This window comes from Octopus sinensis, linkage group LG1 (assembly GCF_006345805.1).
Source record: "Octopus sinensis linkage group LG1, ASM634580v1, whole genome shotgun sequence".
NCBI classification, from domain to species: Eukaryota; Metazoa; Mollusca; class Cephalopoda; order Octopoda; family Octopodidae; genus Octopus; species Octopus sinensis.
The window spans coordinates 86,208,281-86,232,599 of NC_042997.1; the positions used below are offsets into that span (position 1 = coordinate 86,208,281).

Consider the following 24,319-nt stretch of genomic DNA (forward strand, 5'->3'; position numbering starts at 1 on the left):
TGTGTAAATGTGTTCTTTGTTTGTGTGTGTGTGTGTGTGTGTGTGTGCGTGTTTGTGTATATACAGTTTTGTATTCTTTTACTTGTTTTAGTAGTCATTTGACTGTGTCTATGCTGGGTCACCAACTTGAAGGATTTTAGTTGAACAAATTAACCCCAAGGCTTTCTTTTAAGCCTGGTACTTATTCTATCAATCTCTTTTGCTGAACCACTAAATTACAGGAATGTAAACACACCAACACCATTTCTCAAGCAGTGGTGGGGGACAGACACACACAGATGCATATAAACAGAAAGTCTCTAACTTTTTAAACTTCTTAATAATTCATCTGCATCCTTTCAAGAAATATGTTAACCTCTGTTGTATTAGCTCATAAAGCCCTGATGAGATTCTGCTCCACATAGTTGGAAATAATGACCAATTCTTTACATTTGACCCAAATTTGGGTTTTGAGAATACCCAAATGCTTAGAATTACAAATCACCTAGGGACATGAATCAAAAGATATATGTAGGTCATTGGCATCTGCCATTATTTTTATTGAACTTTATAATTTATTTGTATTGATTTTGTAAAAAACTTTCAGTCTCATAATATCATAGAAATAAATTAATTATAGATCCATAATTTTTCATTTTCTTTCTTTCATTATATATATATATATATATATATATATATATATATATATATATATATATTATATATATATATATATATATATATTTATATTATATAGAGGGTACTATTATTCATAGGTACCGCACGCTAGGAGGGACTCTTGCAGTCAAAACTACTAAAATAAACAAATTGTACCGAATGCAAAACTTCAAAGCAAGTCATTTAAAAACAGAATTTAGTTACATATATATATATATATTATATATATATATATATATATATATAAACATGTATCGATTGAAACAGTTTGATTCGAATCCGTTGGTACTCTTGGGTTTCAAGTGCCTTGAAACTCAAGATCACCAAGTTTGAATCAAACTGTTTCGATCCCCACCTGTAACTCCCAATAAATTGGTTGAGTGCCCGTCTTTCATTTGCCCACTCACTGGTACGTATGTATGTTTATATACATATATATATATATATATGATGGGCTTCTATCAGTTTCCATCTACCAAATCTACTCACAAGGCTTCAATTGACCTGAGGCTATAGTAGAAGTCACTTGCCCATGGTGTGACACTGTGGGACTGAACCCACAACCATGTGGTTGGAAAGCAAGCTTCTAACTACACAGTCATGCCAGCACCTATATATATATATATATATATATATATATATATATATATTTAAAACATGCACACATATACAAGCACATACTTTTTATTTCTGAGATACAAGACCTCAGATTCTCAAATTTTGTGCACAATTGATTACATGGGTGAAATTTGAGTAGACTAAGCAACATAACTAGATACCACATGGCATTTCGCCTGACATTGTGTTGATTCGACACATCTGCCCTCCTCATACTTACTTATACAATATGGAGTAAACGAGATAACCATATGTCCATTTAATTCATTTAGTATTGATTTTTGACAAAAACTTTTTCCTTCATACAAAATAAAGTTTCTAAAATAAGGCCAATAATTTTAAGCCTTTTACATTTGCTGAAATATCTCAACAGACAATATATATAACTATGTACATATACGTGTGTGTGAGAGAGAGAGAGAAAGAGAGAGAGACTTTGTACATATATTCATGAAGTTTAACACATCCCCGTGAAGTCTGTATACATCACAAGAAAATTCAATAAATAGTTGACTTAGAAAATTTAGTGTAATGACTATATGTCTCAGATGATAAATATGCTGCAGAAATAAACATGAAGTAAGTCACACAATACAAATATGCGATTATTTATATATAATTAGGCTGTAGACTGTACAGTTTCGTGATATCCCTATGGGATGTCTGTCATCACTAGCTTTTGATGGAGAAATTATTGTAGTGAGCCAGTGAGAGTCACAACGCTGTTATAAAGAAGAAACAATGGTATCCAGGAACTATCTTTCAGAATGTAATTACTAATCAAACTAATAGAGTTGAACAAGAAATTGTTTTTGAGTATCATATATTTTCCAAGGTTTTGATACCTGGAGAGAAATCGACTGTGTTATAAATAAATAGATGCATGGCATATACATATAGGACTTTATGCATAGGTGCAGCTGTAGTAAGTAGCTTGCTTCCCAACCACATGGTTCCAAGTTCAGTCCCACTATGTGGCACCTGGGACAAGTGTCTTCTACTATAGCTTTGGGACAACCAAAAGCCTTGTGAGTGGATTTGGTATATGGAAACTGAAAGAAGCCCATCGTATATATGTGTGTGTTTGTTCCCCCACTATCTCTTGACAACTGATGTTGGTGTGTTTATGTCCCAATAACTTAGCAATTCAGCAAAAGAGATCGATAGAATAAGTACTAGGCTTACAAAGAATAAGTCCTAGGGTTGATTTCTTCGGCTAAAGGCAGTGCTTCAGCATGGCCCCAGTCAAGTGACTGAAACAAAAGAATAAAAATACATTCATGGTGTGTAATCTATCCTCATAAAGTTTGCCAAAATTTGAACACAGTTTATCGAACTGTGACTCACTAAGCCACAAACTGTTTGGTTAAAACAGTGTTCATAAGCTTCAACTTGTTAGGCCCTATTGGAAGGTATTTAAAGGAAAAAATTTTATCATTTCACTACAGTTGTCAGCTGCAAAGTGCATTAGCTGTTTGTTAATGGTACTACATAAATATTTACTAGAAGATTATTATGACACATGAAAGTACTTGTAATATTGTAAAATGATAAAAATACTAAAAATAAAATATGAAAATTATTGCATGTTAGAATTTGTTTGACTAACACACACACACACACACACACACACACACACACACACACACACACACACACACATACATATATATATATATATATATATATGACTGAATGATTAAGAAATTTGCAAAGCAAATTTCTTAATCATCCTTCCTAGGTTGATAAAAGATCCTATCAGTCATGTAATGAGATTGTTAAAACCTTTGCTGTGTGTGTCAAAATCACAGCAAGATCAACTTTATCTTTCAGGGTTGATAAAAAAAAAAGTACTTATCCAGAGCAGTGGATAGACAGAACTGAAAAACATTGAATGAGATGCCTTGAGGTATCCTGTACAAGATCACTATATTCTGCCAACAATGCCCACAACATTCTGGTGTCAGACTATATGAGGGGGTGCTGAAAATTTCCTGATTTTGGGTAAAAGAAAATACAGGAAGATCAATTGATTATGATTTTATTCAACATATTCCCCTTCTCAGCACACACTTATTGCAGTGGTCCGTCAGTTTTTCTAAGCCCTATAAAAGAACTCGAAAGGTTGAGCTTCCAACCAAGCCTTTTGTGAACTCCTTAAAGCCAAGAACTTTTCAGCACCCCACCCCCACCCCATATAGGCCTCCTTTAAGAAAAGCCTTTCCTTTAGACAAAATGTGTCACATGCAGAGACACGTGACACATTTTGTCAAAAGGAGAGGCTTTTCTTAAAGGTTTTTCTTCTTTTACTTGTGACCTGTTAAAAGGCAACCATGCCAGTGACACATAAAAGGTACCCATTCTGGTGACACACAAAAACACCCAGCCATAATAACCAAGTCAAAACAGATGGCTGGAACCTGATGCAGCTGTCCAGTATACCAATCCCAGTTAATCTAACTCATGCCAGCATATAAAACAGACTTTAAGTGATGAGGATGTCATATATATGTATATGTATGATTAACCCTGACTGATAGCAGATCTACAACGTAAATTTTATCCTTTCATCAGGAGAGGTGGAGGGTCAGTGTGGAGTAACAGCATCAGTACATTGTCAGATGAAGCAACTTGCAGTATTTAGTTGCATATGTTCCAAGTTCAAATCCCACTGAATTTGACTTTACCTTTCATTTTTATCACTAAGTGGATAGAAATTAATGAAATAAATACCAGTAAAATATTGGGGGATCAATATAATCAACAACCCTCCTTCTCTTAAAGATTTGTGACCTTGTGCCTTTCTAAGAAATCAATATTGTTGTTGTAGCCGTAGTGTTTTTTTTTTTGTTTTTTTATTTTTATTTTTTTTTTTTTTCTTGTTATTGATGCTTGAGTTCCCTCACTGCTAGATCAGTCTGGTTCTATTTCAAGCTCAAGCAGCTTAATATGCAAAAGTATCCATCCATGCAAACTGTAAAAATCTTTAGAGACAGGTGTACATGTGTGTGTGTGTGAGTGAGAGAGAGACAGAAAGAGAGAGCATGTGTTACACATGTATGTGTGTGCACATTTGTGAATGTACATGCATATGTCTGTGAGCATGAGTTTGTATGTCTGTGTGTGAGCATGTGTTTTATGCATGTATATGTATGTGTAAGAATGAATGTGTATGTGTATGTGCACTTTTTATTTGCATATATGTTACTGTATGTATTTTTATGTTCTTTTTCGGCTGTGTGTATGTTGTTTCTGTACAAAAGTGTGTAGGGTTGTTGCGAAAAAATGGAAATGGAAAACATTTGGTTGATTGGTTGCATGTGTGTTAGTATTTATACATGTGTGTGTGTGTGTGTGTGTGTGTGTATGTATGAGACAGACAGACAAATAGAGAGACAGACTGCACATGTGTTTTTTATGCATAGTTTTCTATATTTATGCATTTGTTTATGCATATTTATATCTTAGCATAGGCATTTATTCATAGGGATTTGTATGTGCATGCATTTTTGCTTTATACGTGTCTGTAAAGGTGTGTGTGTGTGTGTGTGTGTGTGTGTGTGTGTGTGTGTGCGTGTTTGTGTGTTTGCGTTTCTATACATGTGTATTTGTACATGTGTGTTTCTGCATCTATTTGCATGTATATGTTGTTTAAGAAATGAGAATAAAGATGGTTGGTTGGTCATTTGTGTGTGTGTGTGTGTGTGTGTGTGTGTGTGTGTGTGTGTGTGTGTGTGTGTGTGCTTGTGAGTATGAGTGGGTCTGCATATATTTTGTGTGTATTGATGAAATGAAATGCGAATAAATAGCCTTCTTTGATTGTGTGTGTGTGTGCACATGTGTCAGTGGTGGTAGTCATGCTTCTGATTGCAATGACTGAAGCAGCAGTGATTACCATGATGGGAACGGTGGTGATGGTGATTGTAATCATAATTTTGGTGCTGATTGTGATTGTGATGATTATGGTATTTATGATGCTGGTTTTTGCAGTGGTTATATATGAGATGGTCATATAATAAACAAAACAAACTGTAGCTTGTCTAAAAGAAGCAAATTTCTCAAGAATGTTAACTTTCCCCCTTATAAATATAGCTGTCATAATCATTCACGCAAATATTCTCAAAATGATATTTTTCTAGAAAAACTAACAATAAATTTATAACAGTTGTTGGTATCTATCATTATCTTTGTACAGGAGGGTGATAAAAAAGAATTGCTATGAAACACTCATGAACAATTGTCACTTTTAAAGTGAATTATATGAAGGTGATTAAATAATGCAAATTCCATTTCGAGAGTGTCTTTTCATACAGTGCTTCTAGTAAAGGTCATCATAGCATGGTCCCTTTTCTTGTCTAAACTATACTCATAGTTATGGAAGGATTGCAACTATGTGGTTTGGAGTTCAGTCCCACTCTGTGAATTTGTTTGACGGGAAATCTGTCATGTATGTGTGTGTTGTGTTTTGTCCCTCTACTGCTTGACAACTTGTATTAATTTTTTTATGCCTATGTAATGAAATAGTTTGGCAAAAGAAAGCAACAGAACAGAGTAGCATACTTAATATAAGTAATGGAATTATGCCAGGCAAAATGCTTAGCAGTATTTCATCCATCTTTACATTCTGGGTTCAAATTCCACCAGGGTTGACTTTGCCTTCCATCCCTTCAAGGTCGATAAAATAAGTACCAGTTGAGCACTGGGGGTCAATGTAATCAACTTACTCCCTCCTCCAAAATTGCTGGCCTTATGCCAAAATTTGAAACCAAAATACTGGAGTTGATTTATCCAGATAACCTTACACAGCAGTGCTCCAGCAAGGCCACAGCCCAATGACTAAAGCAAATAAAATAGTGTGTGTGTGTATTGAAATTTATAGAAAAACAAAAGACGAAGACAGGTGTATGAACAACAAGCAAGTGTATTAGTTTGACACTTGGTAAAATGAAAAAGTATTTTACGTTTCAAGCCTACACTCTATGTGTGTGTGTATATATATATATATATACATATATATACACACACACACATATGCACTCACACAAACACACATAAGTACATATATGAGTTATCTGTATATGAGTGTATCTGCATTTCATTCAGAATCTACAAAGCAAGCACCGACAAAACTATATATATATATATATATATTGATATGAGTTATCTTACACCAAAAGCTTGCTTAGCATTTAATTTCATAGATAGCAGCAATGATTTGAATTCAATTCTTGTAATCCTTGAAAAGTGTAAATACCTCATCTGTCTCTTCTGGAATCTTACCATCTCATATATGAGCCAGTAAAGGAACCTCTACATAGTATGTAGAATTAACTACCAAATCTCTCCCAAATCATACCAAGTTCTTTTGTATATGTACTTGTGCCAACAAAGAAGCATCTATATGGTATTTTGATCAGATAGAAGTGTAGACAAATCTCACTTGAACTATATGTATAAGCATTTATGAGTTAATGGGGGAACCACAACATAATGGCTAGATCTGATAGAAGGGCAACCAAATCAAATCCTCAAAACATCCTGCTGACTTATGGGCATGCTAGAAATAGCAGCCTAATTGCCTTCAAATTAAAACCTACCATCTTATGTATGTATGCATGTTATAAGCCAATGTGGAAGCCTCTACATGGTGTCTCAGCATGTTAAAATAGAAGCCAAATTCCCCCACAATTCACATCCTACTGTCTTATGTTATTTTGATACAATATGCAAACATTTCTGAGTACTTCTGCTGGTCAAGTATACTGAATTTCTCTTAGTAACAAGAAGAACTGTAGCACTGTATGGTACTTGTATACAGCAAGATTGACTGGTCTGTCAATAATTAAGTATCTTGACCAAACACACTGTACAACGCTTATGATAGGATACAAGACAGCCTATTTTCCCACAAGGCTTTATCCAAGAAATACTGTCCATAGTTGTTCTCACTGATACTAAAGACAATGTACCATTATTGAATTGTTCCAGTTGTTGTTTTTGTTCCTTCTGCCAACACTACAATGATATTTGCTTCTTTGAGTTCAGCAAATCAATGCCACCACTACTTTTGTGGTAATGTGGTCACCTACCAAGCAAGCAGTGGATACATGGTTCAAGTTACACTTGTGGGCTTATTGCTTTTTTTTTTCAGATTTTTCTAATATTTTTATATTTACTTTTCCTGTATTTTGGGCTTGTGTGTATATGTCTGCATGTTTATATATATGTGCATGTCTGTATATGTACTTATACATGTGTAAGTGTATGTATATATGTGTCACCTCTACAAATCATAAGCTTACCAATTACCTATGTATGCTTTCACCTTCACTATAATGCTTCATTTTGAGTCATATAGAACATTAAATATTTTCAGTCCCAAACATAGCTGAACAATGAAGTCACATAATTTCTGGCATTATTTCAAATATTTGCATGTGTATACAGTAACTACTTTTAAAATTATTAGTGGTTAATCCCTAAGTCTTGGTAGAACAAGTGTTTAATGGAACACTTATACATTATTTTCCTTATCAAACAATTATTTCCCAAGGGGAAAGTATTCAAATTAATGCATTTGCAACTATTATCTATATTTCTTGCTGAATAATAATCATTACTATTGTTCATTTCCATTTTTAAAATGTTAGAAAATGCAATAGATCTAACAAATTTGTCATGATTATTTCATTGTGTTTATAATTTGGTATTTCTATTCAGCTAATGGCAGTGTGAATATCAGCTTTAAAATATGATAACATACAGAGATGTGTATGTGTTATATATATATGCTGGCAGAACCGTTAGCACATCGGGTGAAATGCGTAGCCGTATTTCGTCTGCCGTTACATTCTGAGTTCAAATTCCGCCGAGGTCGACTTTGCCTTTCATCCTTTCGGGGTCGATAAATTAAGTACCAGTTATGCACTGGGGTCGATATAATCGACTTAATCCGTTTATCTGTCCTTGTTTGTCCCCTCTATGTTTAGCCCCTTGTGGGTAATAAAGAAATTATATATATATATATACCTTTTTTTTTCACATATTTGTAAATGTATAGATGTATATTTAATGTTACTATCTGTTATTATCATTTTCTAATTTTGATTGTTTGTTTCTTTTACAGTTAGTTTGTTTGCTGTGATTCAGATCACAGTCTGTAGCAGTGACGTCACAGGTAAGCAGTTTTGAATCGCATTTTGACTTGCTAGAAATAGCAACCAAATGTCCCCTTTTAAATCAAACTCTTAGGTCTTGAAAAAAGAATGCTTCATTGGATAATGTCAAGATACACTATAACATTAAAAAAAAGGACACAGAGATCAAAGTTATAATAACTTTTGATCTCATGATTGCTTAGTCAGGGATAACCAAGGACTAAAGAACAATATTTGCTTTTCTATCCTAGTAATTTAATCCACTTTATACAGGGTTCATTTATTTTATTGATACAATCAAGATGTTGCTCCAGTCAACCCCTACGCCCTGCCCTGTCTGACATTGAAGGACTATCCCTATTTTTCAGATCCCAAAAGCCCTCTCTCCTACTACAGGCAGGCTGTTAGTGGAATTTAATCTCAGAAAACAAAGGGTTATAGCAAATACTGCTAGACATTTCTTCCAGTGCACTAATAATTTTACCAAACTGTCTTCCTGGATGGGTAGTTTAACTATAGATCTCAAAATGAAGAAAAACAAAATATTACTTTGGCAGGATTTGAACTCAGAATGCAGAGAATTGGAATAAATACTGCAAAGCATTCTATCCAATACTTTAACAGTTAAGCTACTTCAACACTTTCAAAAACAATGATTATTAAATTGTTTCACATTTAAGAAACAATGTGTTACACATAAGTGATCAAGGTGGAATTGGTTATGATAATAGAGGTGATTGTGAATGGGGTGAGGATGGTTAGTTATTGTGAATGTGGTGATGATGGTGGTGCTTGTTGTGGTGAGAATGATGTCACAAAATAATAATTTGTCATAGAGGCAATTGTGGTAAGAAGCTTGCTTCCCAACCATGTGGCTCTAGGTTCAATCCCACTGCATGGTACCTTGGGCAAATGTCTTCTACTATAGCCTTGGGTCAACCAAAGCCTTATGCGTGGATTTGGTAGAAAGAAACCGAGAGAAGCCTATTGTGTATGTGTATACATATATATATATATATATATGTATGTATGTATGTGTGTGTGTGTCTTTGTTTTCCATCACCACATGACAATGAATGCTGGAGTGTTCATATCCCTGTAACTTAGCAGTTCAGCAAAAACAGAATAAGTACTTGGCTTATCAAAAATAAACACTGAGGTCGATTCATTTAACTAAAAAAATATCCTTCAAGCAGTGCCCCAGCATGGTTACAGTTTAATGACTGAAACAGCTAAAAGATAAAAGACAGTAATGGTTATGAAATTATTTCTGTCAAAGGCTGTTGGTCACACATTTCTGAAGAGAGGACAGACTATTAAATCAACCCTAGTAATTGGTTTTATTGTACCAAACCCCAGAATAATGAAAGGTAAAATTCAGTGCTGGTCACATTCAATCTCAGCATATAGAGAAAGCAGTCTGTCAAAAGCTCTACTTTACTACTTACACTTGAGAGAAGCATTAATGTCCTACAAATTCACTATTCACTACAACAATTTTGTGACATGCCATAGATACTTGTCGGCTGTTATATACTGGGCAAAAAGACTCTGCACATTAGTGATGGCAGTGGAATTGGTTATAATGCTAGTCATGATTGTGAATGTTGAGGTAGGGTTATTAGTAGTGCTGGCTGGTAATAATGATGGTGGTGGTGGCAGTGATGTCAATGGTAGTGATGCCAATGGTATTAGTTTCAAATTGTTGCACAAGGATAGCAGTTTTGGTGGGAGTGGCTCTGTCAATTAAATCGACCTAGTGCTCAACTGGTATTTATTGATCCTGAAAGGATGAAAAGCAAATTCGACCTCAGCAGAATTTGAACTCAGAATGTGAAAAAGTGGATGAAATGTCACTAAGCATTTTGCCCAGCATGCTAACAATTCTGCCAGATTGCCACCTTAGGAGTGCCATATATATTAGCAATAAGACAGTAGTACTGAATATGAAGGTACAATGCTGATGTAAATTTTGATGATGATGATGACAGTGAAGGTGGTGATGATGATGATGAGGAGGAAGAGGTTTTAAGCTGTTCTAATAATAATAGCAAATCAATGTTTGCTGTTTCTGTTCTGTATACTTAAATAGTGTAGATAGCTGTCAACTACATTCATAAATCTTGTCTTTCTTTCTAAGCAACCAATATTTCAGTTCAAAAAGTAATTACAAATTTAAAACAATCATTGTAGTTATATACATCTATGTATGTTTTTGTATGTAGAGAGAAAAAACAAAAGTGTAGCATGAAAAATCTTGTGATTAAATAAATAAAGATGTTAGACTTAGCTTAAAAAACTTTTGATTAATTTCAATATTAGTTTTAAAGCCAAACTGATATATAGCTGCTGATTGTTAAATCATATGTTTACAATATCTGATTACCTCTGTTACTTCAATTTGGTTCTTGTTATGTTTCTTGCCTAAAGGTTCCATTCACCTCAAGTTTTATGTGTAAACATTCCGTAATCTTTTATCTTTTGGGTCTCACTCTAAAGAAAAAAAGAATAATCAATAAATATTTGTTTCATCTCTTATAAGACTATGGCAAAATTATATTACTCTTTCACTGTGTTCAAGTCCATTAGACTGCAGTCTAGGTAAGACATTAAACTGCACCCAGTGCTGAGGTTTCAGTTTGGGAGTCCTAGAGTTGTGAGGAGCATAGACAGACCTTGTAATTACCATTACTCTCAGGTCCGTTCTGACCTGGAATGGAAGTACCTGTCAAGATACCATACCATCTATGAGTTAAATAGATTTTTGTAAGGGTAGATTGGGCCCCTTAGATGTAGTAAAGAAGTCAGTCTAGGAGAAAAAAATCCAAAATTAATACCCTCTTCCAACATGCCTTAAGCCATTATGAAAGAATATGGCTGATGAAACTTAACATGTATGACCAATAGCATTGATTCTTACTATGGAGGTAATTATCTCCTGTTAGTGCGCATTCAAGCTTAGGCAGAGGTAGTGGGATATGAAGAGACTGCAGCCACACTAATGACTTGTAGGGACACTGTATTTCATTATGCAACTATATTATACTACAAAGTATATTAAACACTTTTATAAGTTAATACTGTGTTCTCCTGTGTTAGCAATGCTATTAAATCACTTATTAAGGTTTTCAATGCTGGCTATAATTTCTATAGAAGATCTATAGAGGTAACTTTAACAAGTGATGCAGCCTTACTGGGTCATGATAAGGTCTCCAATCAATTATCATTCATACTCTCATTGATTTAGTTTTCTTCCATGCCTCAGAATCATTTTATAAGGCTTCAAGAACAGTTGGATGTTTGTTACACTCAACTTTTCCATGGAGTAAAAAAATCTTTCATGAAAAGCAAATTCAACAGTAAAACAAATTTATGAGACCTTACCATATGTCTCAAAACAGTGAAACAGTAAAGAATACTAGGCGTTGGTTAATCTGAGGCTATTGTATATGACACTTGTCCATGGTGCCATGCTGTGAGATCAAACCCAGAACCACATGGTTATGACATCAACATCATCATCATCCTTTAACATATATTTTCCATGCTGGCATGGTTTGGATGGTTTGACCAGAGCTGGCAAGCAAGGGAGCTGCACCAGGTTGCAGTCTGATTTGGCTTAGTTTCTATGGCCAGATGCCCTTCTTAATGTCAGTCACTTTACAGTGAGTTGGTGTTACAAAGGGCATCCTGCCATGAAAACCAAGGAACTTCTTAATCACATAGTTGTATGAGTACCCATTTATTTATTTATTTATTTTGTAAAGCAAAGAAGGAAGAGGAAGAGGGTTAGTGCCAAAGATGTTTGCCTGTCTTTCAAGACTGCTGAGAGTGATGTAACTGTTGCTCAACAAGAATATCTGTAGATTGGTGAATGTTAAATAAAACAGGCAGGTGGAATTCCAGTGTGTTAGTATGATTAATGCTCATCATCATCAATTAAAAAGACATGGTCAGTGAAAGAATTCTGACAGTTTCTGTCAAATTCACTCACAAGACATTGGTCAGCCCAAGGTACTTTGCAGTAGAGCTGAACCCAAAATCGCATGGTTGCAAAGTAAACTTCTTAAGCACACAGTCATGCATGCACCTGAAATGTATGTGTGTGTGTGCACCTTACATCCTCCTTTTTTTTCCCCATGGTGATATGAGTTGAGGGGTTGGAGGTTGAACAAGACTATTTGAGGCCCTTTCTGATGCTAACCCTCTTAGTCACCTCTTGATATACAGGGGTAAGAATACAGCTATTAGAAAAACCATGAAAAACGCAGTAGTATAATATATATATGTTTGTCTGTGTGTCTGTGTGTGAGAGAGAGAGAGAGAGAGAGAGAGACACACACACACACACACCACACACAAATAATTTGTACATTGAAACAGGTTATGCTCAATATTATGAGGTAAATGTAATGTACTGTATTATATAAACAATATGATATTTAAATGACATCTGAGAGCATAACATGTAAGAAAGAGCATCGCCAAAAATGTGGAATAGATAGAAGCAGTATAAACATACTTGGGTTAACAATTACACTTCAAGCAAGACGTGGCTTGGAATGCTGAAATCTACTGATATCTATTTCTCCTGAACTTGAAGCAAAGAAACAGAAATGCTTTACCCAATCAAGGCAAATATGCAGCTATGATATTCAAAATTCATGACTAAAGAGCTTGGAGACTGCTATTATATGTTTTTAGCTAGTCAAGTGACACTTCTCTATTTTAGTAGCATGCTGGTGCCATATAAAATGCACTCGTGCCATGTAAGATGCGCTCATATCAGTTCCCTGAAGGGTGCATTCACGCTGGTGCCACATAAAGTGCACTTGTGCCAGTGTCACATAGAATGCACTAGAGTTGCTGCCACATAAACTCTTGCGCTAGTGCAATGTAAAATGCATTCATGCCAGTTCCACATGGTAAGAACCCATGCTGATAGCACCTAAAGGACATCCAGCCATAAAAAACATGCCAAAAACAAACAACCAGAGCCTGGAACAGCTTCTCTGGTTGGCTAGCTCCTGTCAAACCATCCAACCCATGCCAGCATTGAAAATGAACTTTAAATGGTGATGATGAAGGACATTTATGCAATGTAAGACTAGAAATACTTTCAGCTTCTAAGCATTTTTGTTTTGTCTTTTGACATTGATGACTTTGTCCAAGGAGGGAGGGTAGTGTCCATGTCAGTCTCTCAAAATGATAAGTTACTTACAAACCAGAGACTTGGTATGAATGCTTGTAACAGAGTAAGCTCAGCTATTTGCACACCATGAGCCAGGTAGTGTCTGTGTATCTAGTATGACACTGTATTCTTGAGAAGGGCACTTAATTTTGTTTCAGCTAAAGTAAAAAAATTGTGACAGCTTATCAACAATGTTATTTTCATTTTTATAACTGCATTTTTTTCAGCTTAGCAAGTGTTCAAACATAATCTCAAATATATAATTGTCACCAGTTTTGAAGTGTATTAGTTGTGAACGCAACACTAGCCAAGCTTCAGCATATGAGCCTGCTGCCCTATGGTTACTTGTTCAATATCGTAACCTATCCATTCAGTAGTAGCCTTTTATCTCAAAATATGAAATTCATGTTAAAAGTCTTAAATAATTAAGACACAATACTCTTCAATATACACAGGTTACCCTTTGCTCAAAGTTCAGGTCAAAACTGAAGTCTAGCACAAACCACTGAGCTACACATTTTATAACTGCATAGTTCAGTGTGTTGGGTCAGCTGGCTTCCTCTATAGGCATAAGAACTGACCAATGTTAATCAATGACAACAACATTGAAAACTAAGTAATAAGTATTCTTATAATGCCATAGAACTTCACTGTTGGGTAAATAGTTATTTACCCCAAATCCCAAAATTTAGTTAGTGCTTATTTTCTTAATCTTTGAAACAGATCAGGGTTTACAACATAAAGAGCATCTGGTTGGAGAAAATATTCCATGCTTGTATGGGTCATACTTTTTGTCTGAACCATACAAGAATGGAAACTTAACATTACAACAAATAGGAATTGATAAAATAAATGCCAAGCTGAAATAAATGCTGGAGTTGATGTGATCAGTTAAAACCCTTGAAAGCACTGCTCCAGCATGGCCACAATCCAACAAATCAAAAGAACGAAAGGAACAGGCATAAAGTGGTCAAAAATAATTTTTAAAAAACTGAAAATGAAAAAAGGGAAAATATGAATTTGTTCATTAACTTCTATTCTTTAGACATTTCTGTGTGTGTATGTGTGTGTGTGTGTGTGTGTGTGTGTGTGTGTGCGTATGTGCATGTGTGCATATGTGCGTGTGTGCATGCATGCCTGTACATGTGTATTTTCACTTTTAATGCCTGCCCACTTCTGAGCATTAATGAATAGGGTTAATGCTATTCTGCAACTTCTCATCACATTTGGATTTGTTGTTGTTTTTGCAGGGAGAGGTATGTTTTCATTTGTTTTTTAAGTTGCTTTTATTTTTACATTTAACATGCTTTTCCTTATAGACTACTCTTTCACATAATTTTACAATTATCATTTCTATACCAGAGAGAGAAAGAGAGAGAGAAGGAGAGAATGTGTGTTGAAGAGAGATTGTAGGGGTGGAGAGAGAGGTGGAGACAGAGATTGTGGGGCTTTTTTTGGCTCCTTTTGTTGTAATTTTTAGTGTGTGTCTTTTTTATTATCTTGTTTAAGCTGTTATACCATTTATTTACTTATTTTATTATTTTATTTTTTTCATTAAAGACTTCAAATTAATTGCGTTATTTGTTTACAGATCTAGTTAGATGAACTGATGAGAAAGTAATATTCATCTTTGAGGTATATATATGGCTGAGTGGTTAAGAAAGTTGCTTTGTAACCCCCACCAATCTAAATTCTATCCTACAACATGGACCTTTAAGCAAGCATCATTTATTACAACCAAAACTTTGTTGCTTTGGGAGTAGAATTTGGTAGACAGAAACTGTGTGAATATGGCGGTGAGCTGGCAGAAACATTAGCATGCCAGGCGAAATGCTTAGCAGTATTTTCGTCTGCTGTTATGTTCTATGTTCAAGTTCCACCGAGGTCGACTTTGCCTTTCATCCTTTTGGGGTCAATAAATTAAGTACCAGTTATGCACTGGGATCGAGGTAATCGACTTAATCCCTTTGTCTGTCCTTGTTTGTCCCCTCTATGTTTAGCCCCTTGTGGGCAATAAAGAAATAAGAAACTGCATGAATACTTGACAGGTGTCTTCTTTTCTTTTTCTAACTTACCCATCAAGAGACATGGGTAATAAAAGATATACAGACATCAAAAAATTAAAGTTACCAAATATAAATAGGCACAAGTGTAGCTGTGTGGTAAGAAGTTTGCTTCACAACCACATGGTTTCAGGTTCAGTCCCACTGCATGGTACCTTGAGCAAGTCTCTTCAACTATCATTATCATCATCATCATCTTCATCATCATTTAACATCTATTGTCCATGCTGGCATGGGTTGGACAGTTTAACCAGGGATGGCAAGCTGAGGGGCTACACCAGATTCCAGTCTGATTTGGCATGGTCTGCTATGGCTGGATGCCCTTCCTAACACCAACCACTCTGAGAATGTAATGGGTTCTTTTATGAGCCACCAGCATAGGTGCCAGTTGCATGACATATACATACATAAATATACATCATCCTCATCATCATTTAACATCTATTTTCCATGTTAGCATGGGTTGGATGGCTTGACAGGAACTGGCAAGAACAGGAGTTACACCAGATTCTATAGTCTGTTTTGGCATAGTTTCTACAGCTGGATGCTTTACCTAACACCAACCACTTTACTGAGAGCTTTTTACATGGCACCAGCACCACTGCTTTTTACGTGGTACCTTGGTTTTAGGATATCAATTCTGTTGTGGTGAGCAGACCTTCTTGAGCACAGCAATACACTACATATCTCGGTCCCCTGTCATCTCCTTCATAAGGCTCTGAGATCAGCCTTCATGTTGTTTTGAGTCTCCCTCTTTCACAACTTCCCTCCACTTTAAGCAATCAATACTTGTTTACACAACTGTCCTCATTCATCCATATCACGTGACCAAACCAGCGCAGTCTCCTCTCTTATACACTGCATATAATTCCTCTTATGCTTAACTTTTCTCTCAATACACTAGTACTCTGTTGCACATGTATACTGATATTGTACAAATAGCAGAGCATACCAGCTACTTGTATGTATGTGAGTGTTTATATTTGTGTTTGTCTTTGTCCCACACCACCACTCAGTAACCAGCGTAGGTTTGTTTACTTTGCTGTAACTTAGCAGTTGGACCAAAATAAACTGATAGAATGAGTGCCAGACTTTTAAAAATAAGTACTGGTGATGGTTTATCTTTTATCTTTTACTTATTTCAGTCATTAGACTGCAGCCATGCTGGGGCACAGCCTTGAAGAATGAATCAAAGCCAGTACTTATTTTTCCTCTTTTTTAAGCCTGGTACTTATTCTGTTGATGGCATTTGCTGAGCCACTAATTTACAGGGATATAAACACATCAACATCAGTTGTCAAGCAGTGATGGGAGACAAAGACAGACAGACACACACACACACAACACACACACACACACACACACACACACACACACACACACACACACACACATGTATTTATATATATATATATATATATGACAGGCATCTTTCAGTTTCCATGTACCAAATACACCCACAAAGCTTTGGTCAGCCTGAAGCTATAGTAGAAGACACCTGCCCAAGGTGCCATGCAGCAGGACTGAAACCAGAACCATGTGGTTGGGAAGCAAGCTTCTTACTAAATCACTCAAGATAGAGCTCCAATATGGTTGCAGTCTATTGACTGAAACAGACAAAAAAAGTCAAAGATTAATAAAAGATGTGGAAAACATCATACATGCACACTCACACATACATACATACATACATATCCTGAACTAAGGGTATTTTTGAGCATAAATCTATGAAAAACATGAAAATGAATTACAGGATAAAAATGTATAATGAGAATAAAATTAATTTTGAAATATTTTGGTCAAAACTTTTCTGCACTAAATTTGCAAAATCTAATTATTCCATTGTTCTTTTTAGTGCATTAATTTTTAGTTACTAATAGATAAAAATTAAAACTGGCTTTATGCATGATTTTTCTTCCATGAAATTAGAATTTTATGTTTTCCTAAAATAGCAAAAAAAATAATAAATTAAATAAGTTCTGCATTGTTCTCTATGCTTGTAAGTTACTAATAGATGGGAAAAATGCTTCAGAATGAGAATTTACCTGTCTAGTGCACAGATTAACTCAGACACATAATTTTACCTTCATTTATTATGTATACATAGGTGCAGGTGTGACTGTGTGGTAAGAAACTTGCTTCCCAACCACATGTTTTGGGGTTAAGTTCCACTGTGTGACATCTTGGTCAAGTGTCTTCCGCTATCACCTTGGGCCAACCAAAGTCTTGTGAATGGATTTGGTAGATGGAAACTGAAAGAAGCCCCTCATATATCTATGTATGTGGGATCACCACTACTTTATCTCTTCTTCTTCCTAGCTTTCTTGTGTGACCCCTCTGTCCGGCATTCACTATGATAGATCACTAGCCACTACACATTCTTTATTTTCTTTCCGTTTCTTTCTGTGTTCCTTTCTATAGAAGAGCATAGGCTTGAAATGTTAAAGACTTTTTCACTTCCTGAGCATTACACTAATACATCTGTTTGTTGTCTACACCACTTGTTTTTGTCTTTTATATATATATGTGTATATATATATATATATATATATATATATATATATGTATATATATGTCTGTGCATGTATGTTTCTGTCCTCCCACCCTGCTTGACAACTGGTGATGGTGTGTTTACACCTCTATAACTTGACAGTTTGACAAAAGAGTCTGATAGAATAAATACCAGGCTGTATGCACTGGAGTCGATATATTTGACTAAAAGTTCTTCAAGGTCATGCCTCAACATGGCCACAGTCTAATGACTGAAGCAAGTAAAAGATAAAAGAAACAGGCAAACAGACACACACACACACACATACACACACACACACACACACACACACACACACACTCATACTCAGACAGAGCATGTTGGAGAATGCTGAATCAAGAAATGTGGTGTAGATATTCACCAAGTAGTATTCACATCAATGAAATCTTAAATTCCAACTCCTTCATATAGGGTAGGTGGCTCCAGTGTAGGAAGTCAGCTATGATAAACATAATTATGGCACCTGTCAGGGTTCATATGAAACACCTGTAAAGATAAGACTTCCTTTTTGTTTATTTTATTCCAGGTAAAGACTTTTGTTTCATCTCCCCCTGTTCATCAGCCTTATTTTTTTTTTTTACTTTCACTTCAACTATACAGTTCATATGACTTACAATATGAGTTACTGTGTTCTGAGAGATCCAGGATGACATGACTAATTTTGATTACTGGAACAGCCTTAACTCTTTAGTATTTAAACCAGCTATATCCAGCTATAGCGGACTACCCAGTTTTTCTTATATAGTATAGCGAATATTTTCTGGTTAGTTTGTTTTCTGTTAATGTAACGCTACTTTATTATGTTTCCTATTTGGAAATAGATAAATATATTTAGCTTTTTAAGTAGGGATATATAATGATAAAATCGTCACTTATAACTTACTTATAAGTATTATCATTATACGTAAATCCTGACTCCAGCTACAAAAACGCCATAGCGAGAATTATACTTTCTGGAACGCTAATGGACATTAATCGTGCATGTATGTTAAATATTAATAACTTTGTGTTCTTTTTACTGCTATAAAAAAATAGTTTCATAATTACAGAAACACATTCATTAATAAGTTGAAGAATGTGAAGAAAGAGAAAATAATTTCTACATTATTTTATTATATACATATAGCATTTTTAATATTTATATACATTTTGAAGAAAAGTAAATTTGTCGTAGAGAATTACGACTTAATATTTTAGCTAACTAATTCCTCAGTCTAGCTATATTAAATCTCAGCAATTCAAACAAGTCTTGTTGGAGTTTTCATGGACATGGTATAAAGAATAACCAATGTCTTAAAGGAGTGAGTGTCGAGGAGTTTAGTTACATCCCGCAAACACTAAAGTTTTTCCCAAAATCTAGAGTTTTTAGAACTGCTCAACTTGACTTTAAAGAATCGAAATCACATAAAAATATTCTTTAACTAACTTTTAGAATTCCTATATGAGCAGTTATATTAACCAATGGAAAAACAACAATAATATTTCTTCGGCAATATGACATTACGTCATATTGCCAGCTACCACAAATTGGCGCTACTATTTGAAAATGGCTACACGCTACACAGCCAAAATATTCTACCTGTTTTATGTTCAAACAGGCCAAATCCAGCCTTTCACACCTGACATACAATGTTATTCAAAAAATAAACAATCAGATCACTGAAATCGCTAAGCTACAAGATAATGCATGATTAATTCCATACAATGTACCATATCATCGCCCATCACTACTAGCATTGTACAAATGTAAACAGCAAGTTTTCACTTCTTTCAAGACCAGCAGTATAAGTTGTAGGCTTTAAAAGAAAAAATAAATTCTAGCATCAATTAGTTTGACTGAACTCTTCAAGGCCACAGTCCAATGACTGAAACAAGAAAAGAAAAGATAAAGGAAAAAGACTCTGTGTGTGTGTGTGTGCGTATGTGTGCGCGTGCATGTGCGCCTACATATATATGTATTTAAGTGTATGTGCATGGCCACAGGATAAGGGCTGAAACATGTAAAAGAATTAAAAAAAGAATGTGTGTGTGTATGTGTATATATATATATATATCTGTGCAGGTGGCACGTAAAAAGCACCCACTACACTCACGGAATGGTTGGCGTTAGGAAGGGCATCCAGCTGTAGAAACATTGCCAGATAAGACTGGAGCCTGGTGCAGCCTTCTGGCTTCCCAGATCCCCGGTCGAACCGTCCAACCCATGCTAGCATAGAGAACGGACGTTAAACGATGATGATGATGATGATGATATATATATATATATATATACATTCTTTTACTTGTTTCAGTCAGTTTACTGTAGCCATGCTGGAGCACCACCTTTAGTCAAACAAACTGACCCCAGAACTTATTCTTTGTAAGCCTAGTACTTATTCTAGCGGTCTCTTATGCTGAACTGCTAAGTTATGGGGATGTAAACACACCAACATCGGTTGTCAAGCGATGGTGGAGTAACAAACACAGACACATATACACATACATACATACATACATACATACTTTATACATACACACATACATACATACATACATACATACATACATACATACATACATACATACATACATACAACAGGCTCCTTTCAGTTTCTGTCAAACAAATCCACTCACAAGGCTTTGATTGACCTGAGGCTATAATAGAAGACTCTGGCCCAAGGTGCCATGCAGTGGGACTGAACCTGGAACCATGTGGTTAGTAAGCAAGCTTCTTACGACACACACACACGTATATGCTCACTGTTGCAAGACACATCCATATTCCACAAGACATATCATAATTAGTCTTAGAACATTATTTTTCACAAAACACTGTTTAAAAAATGTTCACATGAATTAAGGCCATGATTTCTTGATATAAAGGAAATATGTTTGATCTGAAATTGTTGTAAGTCTTCGACTACAAAACATTCTCTTTTGAAAACCTTATCTCCGCAATCAGGAAACATAGAAAAGATACAATCCTACTGTGACCAACTGTATAGCGTTATCAGTGAGAATGGGTTACATATAAAACTTTCCAAAACAGATGTACCAAGAATCAGATATTATATAATTGATCTGCATGAAAATATCTTTTGAGAAAAAAAAAAATGCCCTACTTTTCTTGAATCAATGTCCTGAGAGCATACATATTCAGTAACAAGGAACATATGTACTCTACATGATACATCATTATTAGTCTTAGTGAGGCATTGTTTACCAAAATCTTCAGCAAATATTATGATAGATTAAGAGTTTATTTGAGGCTATGACATTAAGTCTATATGGTGAAAGAAAAAAGAGCAAGAATCAATTTGATATACAATATAAAGGAAATATGCATGATCTGATCATGTAGTAATTCTCTCTCTCACTCTCTCTCTCTCTCTCTCTCTCTCTCCTCTCTCTCTCTCCTCTCTCTCTCCCCCTCTCTCTCTCTATCTCTCTCTCTCTCTCTCTCTCTCTCTCTGTGTTTGTGTGCATACATGTCTTTATAATTATTTAAGAGACTGTTTTCTGCTGTTCCAACCAACAGATCTTATCAAAAGATAAGGTCAAAGCTATTGAAATATAATCACTTAAATTATAAACAATATAACAACTCTAGAGCAACATTTTGTGTTGAGTACTAACTTGAAAGAAGTCTGCTATATTTTTCTGCTATCAACAAAAAATATTGACTGTCAATGATCGATTGTATCAACCAACAGATTCCGTTAATTACGAAATGTCATAACCCCACTGTCCGATCAGCTATATTTAATTATTTGTCAAAATAATACTAAAACCATATATAAGCCATTGCACTGTTCCAAAAGTTCACTTTGTCTGCTGATCAATTACATGAAACTCAGAGTAACAGCTTGTAAAGTTTTCCAGCTTTGATAAAGCACTACATTTTACTCTACTTCTGGTGTTCAAGTACTATTCTCTCCACTTTCTTTTTCACTTATGTACTCACATGTGTCTATATATATATATATTTGATGGAGGGGGGGAGAATATATGTTCACACACACTCATATATGTGGGAGTGGGTTTGTACATACATACGCATACATATATATATATATATATATATACTCACACACACAAAGACACACACAGATACAAACATAATATATAATAATATATAGATAGACGGTTAGATAGATGTATGCACATTGATAACTGATATGCTTCCTTCATGTAATAGGTTTATGTTGGCAGCCAGTGGAGATAGGTCCAGGAAAATATTGATTTCATTCATAAATGCTGCTAAAAAGGATAAAAGCAGTTCACTGATTAATTACACAATTTTCATTGATCAATTATTGATGCTCAGTTCAACATTATAAGCTGTGCTCATTTAATTGCTTCTGCCTCTCATGCTGTAGTAGTGGTGGTGGTGGTGGTTTTCTTTTCTTTTTCATTTTTCTTTGTTGCTGCATTCATTTGAGACATCAACGTGTCATCACTTTTGTAAGCCTGTAAATTGAGGAATAATTTAGCTGCTATTCTAGCAGGATGAGTTACCATGTAAGATTTCTCTCCTTTTTGTTGGGAGGGGTAGCACTGTGTGTTTATAGTATTGATTGATTGTTGCATATTATTGATTTGTGCCAGATAATCTCTGATTGAACAAAACTAAACCAAATCACACCCTGCCACCTTGAAAATGGAAGGAAGGGAATATTTGACAATGAAGTCACAGACATCTATATTAATAAATGTAAAATTCTGTCTCAGTCTGTATTTGCTCTACATAGACATATTATACCTTTTTGGAATCAGGATGATCCTGGAATTGAAAATATGCTCTTCATTTGGTTCTTGAACATCCAGCATTGGGATCAGATCTGGTGGAGGATGTTATACACCAACAGCTGAAAATTCAAATTTTGAAAGAACTCCAAAAATTTGTGAACTTACAAGTTTTTCTTTTAAACTGAATTTAATGTAAATCCATATAGGTAAGGTAATACCATATTGGTAAGGTACTAATAAATGCTTTATTATTATTGCTCTCTTTAGTTTTGGGTTGCAGGCCCAATTAGCCCTCCACAGGAACTAGCTTAAAAGTCCGCACAATGTGTGGCTTTTAAGCAAGTACCAAGTAATGATACTTGTGACTGGAACCTTTGATCATAGATCTACATGATCTTGATCAGGACTGACCTTTGGTTAAGCAATAATAGCTACACTTTTCTTTCTCTTTTACGTTTTGACTATAAGAAAATGTTTGGTCTGTTTCTGAGTGCCACTTGACCAGTTAGAAATCAAAGCCAAAGTCTCCCTGCAGCTTTGAGAAAGAAAAATGCATAGTGGATACTGATGTGCCACAACCTCTAAGATGACAGGACAGTTTTTTTACAATGTTGTTGGTTCTTGATGTACTCAATTGGGATTGGTGGAGGTGTGTTATACATCTTGTATAGTTGTCTAATAGTGATAATGAGGTTACTGTAATTTTGTTGTTGATATAGAGTTAATATTATTGATCTTTTATCTTTTTTGTTTTAGTCATTAGACTGTGGCCATGCTGGGGCACCACCTTAAAGGGTTTTAGCTGAACAATTTGACTCCAGGAGTTATTTATTTTTAAGCCTAGTTATTACTCTATCAGTCTCTTGATGAACTGTTAAGTTACAGTGATGTAAACACACCAACACCAGTTGTTAAACGGTGGTAGGAGACAAGCACAGACACAAAGACACACACATGTATATATATATATATATAATACATATATAGCATGGGCTTCTTTTAGTTTCCATCTATGAAATCTACTCACAAGGCTGTGGTTGGCCCAAGGCTATAGTAGAAGACACTTGCCCAAGGGGGCCACACAGTGGGACTGAACCCACAACTATGTGGTTAGGAAGCAAGTGTCTTACCACACAGCCATACCTGAAATGTATTCAAGAAATAGTTCTCTCTCTCTCTCTCTCTCTCTCTCTCTCTCTCTCTCTCTCTCTCTCTCTCTCTCTCTTTCCCCCTCTCCGCTCTCACACACACTTCTCTACTGCATTTCTGCCTTGTTGCATTTAACTCTTTCTCTGTCTCTATTGCTTATCCACTCAGTCCCTCTATCTCTATCTCTATGCTTTACATAAGTTGC

The 24,319-nt window shown here is 35.3% G+C and overlaps 1 protein-coding gene and 1 long non-coding RNA gene across 2 annotated transcripts in view; one reads left to right on the top strand and one right to left on the bottom strand.

Annotated features, from left to right (window-relative positions):
- Nucleotides 1-10,917, bottom strand: part of LOC118763164 — a 92,043-nt gene extending 81,126 nt beyond the window's left edge. Inside the window, exon 1 of the long non-coding RNA XR_004998927.1 lies at nt 10,819-10,917. This is a non-coding gene — a long non-coding RNA (uncharacterized LOC118763164). The remainder of the gene's footprint in view (nt 1-10,818) is intronic.
- LOC115211044 overlaps nt 1-24,319 on the top strand; it is a 469,379-nt gene that overhangs the window by 408,865 nt on the left and 36,195 nt on the right. The window contains exon 3 of the mRNA XM_029779919.2: nt 8,402-8,452. Coding sequence (XP_029635779.1) covers nt 8,402-8,452 — 51 coding nt within the window. The remainder of the gene's footprint in view (nt 1-8,401; nt 8,453-24,319) is intronic.